The 2,396-nt window shown below is 58.5% G+C and overlaps 2 protein-coding genes across 2 annotated transcripts in view; one reads left to right on the top strand and one right to left on the bottom strand.

Annotated features, from left to right (window-relative positions):
- EMH_0016460 (uncharacterized protein) overlaps positions 1-594 on the bottom strand; it is a gene marked incomplete at both ends in the record, with an annotated part of 1,468 nt that extends 874 nt beyond the window's left edge. Inside the window, 2 exons of the mRNA XM_013500649.1 lie at positions 3-399; positions 504-594. Coding sequence (XP_013356103.1) covers positions 3-399; positions 504-594 — 488 coding nt within the window. The remainder of the gene's footprint in view (positions 1-2; positions 400-503) is intronic.
- Positions 595-1,104: 510 nt separating this feature from the next.
- The window catches only part of EMH_0016450 (SET domain containing protein, putative), a gene marked incomplete at both ends in the record, with an annotated part of 1,426 nt that continues 134 nt past the window's right edge, over positions 1,105-2,396 (top strand). Inside the window, 2 exons of the mRNA XM_013500648.1 lie at positions 1,105-1,212; positions 1,637-2,396. Of these exons, the coding sequence (XP_013356102.1) occupies positions 1,105-1,212; positions 1,637-2,396 (868 nt within the window). The remainder of the gene's footprint in view (positions 1,213-1,636) is intronic.

The following is a 2,396-nucleotide window of genomic DNA, read 5'->3' as shown; positions in this document are numbered from 1 at the left end:
CTGCTGCTGCTGCTGCTGCTGCTCCTGCTGCTGCTGCTGCTGCTGCTGCTGCTGCTGCTGGTGCTGCTGCTGCTGGTTGCAGGTATGCGCCAGAGGTTGGTTTTCGGTATGATGGGCTGTACAGGGTGGTGGAGCTGCTGTTCGATACAGCAGAGCCCCCTGAGAGTCTATGTCGTGAGGCTCGTTCATCTGCTGCTGCTGCTGCTGCTGGTGCTGCTGCTGCTGCTGCTGCTGCTGCTGCTGCTGGGAAGGGCAGCAGCGCGGCAGCGAAAACCCCACATAGCTGCAGCAGCAGCAGCCAGTGCAGCAGCAGCACAAACGGAGACGGTGCTGACGGCTCCTCTGATTCTGACGGTGGAGACAGGAGACAGGGCACATCTGCTGCTGCTGCTGCTGCTGCTGCAACAGCAACAGCAGCAGCAGCAGCAGCAGCCAGTAAGACAGCAGCAGCAGCAGCATCCCAAGAGAAGGGGGAGGAGACAGACGTAGAAATGCTTTCATACACCCAATCAAAGGCGCGTAGCCGTGAGGCCGCTGCTGCTGCTGCTGCAGCAGCAGCAGCAGCAGCAGCAGCAACAGCAGCATCCTCAGCATCCCCAGCAGCATCCCCAGCAGCAGCAGCAGCAGCAGCACGACCCTGTAAACAAGAAGAAAAGCTGCTGCGGGGCCGCTGCGTGTTTAAGTTTGTTCTGGTGTCTATACACCGCAGCCTCTATCAGCCCCCGCCCTCGCGGTGGAGAAAATATAAATTTGAATCGATGAAACACCCACTATGGGATAAAGATAAAAGACTCAAGTCTGCTGCTGCTGCTGCTGCTCCTGCTGCTGCTGTTGGTGCTGCTGCTGTTGGTGCTGCTGCTGCTGTTGGTGCTGCTGCTGCTGTTGGTGCTGCTGTGGCTGCTGCAGCTGTTGCTGCTGTTCCTGTTGCTGCTACTTCTGTAGTTGCTTCTGCTTCTGCTGCTGCTGCTTATGCTTCTGCTGCTGCTGCTTATGCTTCTGCTGCTGCTGCTTATGCTTCTGCTGCTGCTGCTGCTGCTTCTGCTGCTGCTGCTCATGGTGCTGCTGCTGCTGCTGCTGCTGCTGCTGCTGCTGCGTGTCAGGCATATGCGGCAGCTGGCTGAGCGTCAGTTTGCGACTCACTGCCGGGTGCAGCGCCAAATGGAGACAGCTGATGAGCTGTCTCTACCAGCAACCACAACTCGTATCGTTGAGGTCTGCTGCTGCTGCTGCTGCTGCTGCTCCTGCTGCTGCTGCTGCTGCTGCTGCTTGTCTTTGACGCCGCGGTCCTGCTGATGGGCGTGGTGATGATGCTGTTGGTGATGCTCTTGTCTTTGGCTCGCGCTGCTGCTGCTGCTTGTTGTTGTTCTGCTGCTGCTGCTGCTGCTTGTTATTCTGCTGCTGCTGCTGCTGCTGCTGCTTGTTCTGCTGCTGCTGCTGCTTGTTCTGCTGCTGCTGCTGCTTGTTCTGCTGCTGCTCGTGCTGCTGCTGCTGCGGAGTTCAGATGCTGTGCTGAGGCCGTTGCCTTTCAGGCATGAATTCATTGACACGAATTGTTGCTGCTGCCGCTGCTGCTGTTGCTGCTGCTGCCGTTGCTGCTGCTGCTGCTGCTGCTGCTGCTGCTGCTGCTGCTGTTCAGGTGTACAGCGATCTCCCTCGTCCGTTTGCGTTGAAGGTCCCCCCCTTCATTCCCCTGGAGAGGGGGGGCTCGACGCTCACCAGCCTCGCTAGTGTTGCTGCTGCAGCATACCAGGTACCGCTGCTGCTGCTGCTGCTGCTGCTGCTGCTGGTGTTGCTGCTGCTGCTGCTGCTGATGATGGTGATGGTGATTCTGATGATGGTGGTGCTGCTGCTGCTGATGATGATGGTGTTGCTGCTGCTGGTGGGGGCGCAGCTGTTGCTGTTATGTATGTGGGAGGAGCAGCAACGACAGGAACAGCAGCAGCAGCAGCAGCAGCAACAGCAGCAGCAGCAAGTAGCTTTTGCTGTTGTTCTCTGTCTCCTATCTCAGGTGTATACTCAGCTGGTTCAGAAGTGGGGCTGCAACAGCAACAGCAGCAGCAACAGCAGCAGCAGCAGCAGCAGCAGCAGGAGCAGCGGGAACGACCCCGAGTGCAGCGTGGCTGCAGCACTGGAGCTGGCGAGACGCTGCCAGGAGTGTGGGGTGCGGGGATCGGGATCGGGATCGGTTCCCGCGTGGGCTTTGTGTGGCTTTCTCCCGCTTGTGCTGCGGGTGGAGTCTTATGAGTTAGAGTTGCTGCCTGTCTCCTCAGCAGAGAGACAGCGGCTGGTAGATATATATCTCAAAGAAACTGCAGCAGCAGCAGCAGCAGCAGCAGCAGCAGCAGCAGCAGCAAAAGGAGCAGGAACAAAAACAACAGCAGCAGCTGCTGCTGCTG

Source organism: Eimeria mitis, genomic scaffold (genome assembly GCF_000499745.2).
Source record: "Eimeria mitis Houghton genomic scaffold, Emh_scaff568, whole genome shotgun sequence".
Lineage (NCBI taxonomy): Eukaryota > Apicomplexa > Conoidasida > Eucoccidiorida > Eimeriidae > Eimeria > Eimeria mitis.
This window is presented reverse-complemented; position numbering and strand designations above follow the sequence as displayed.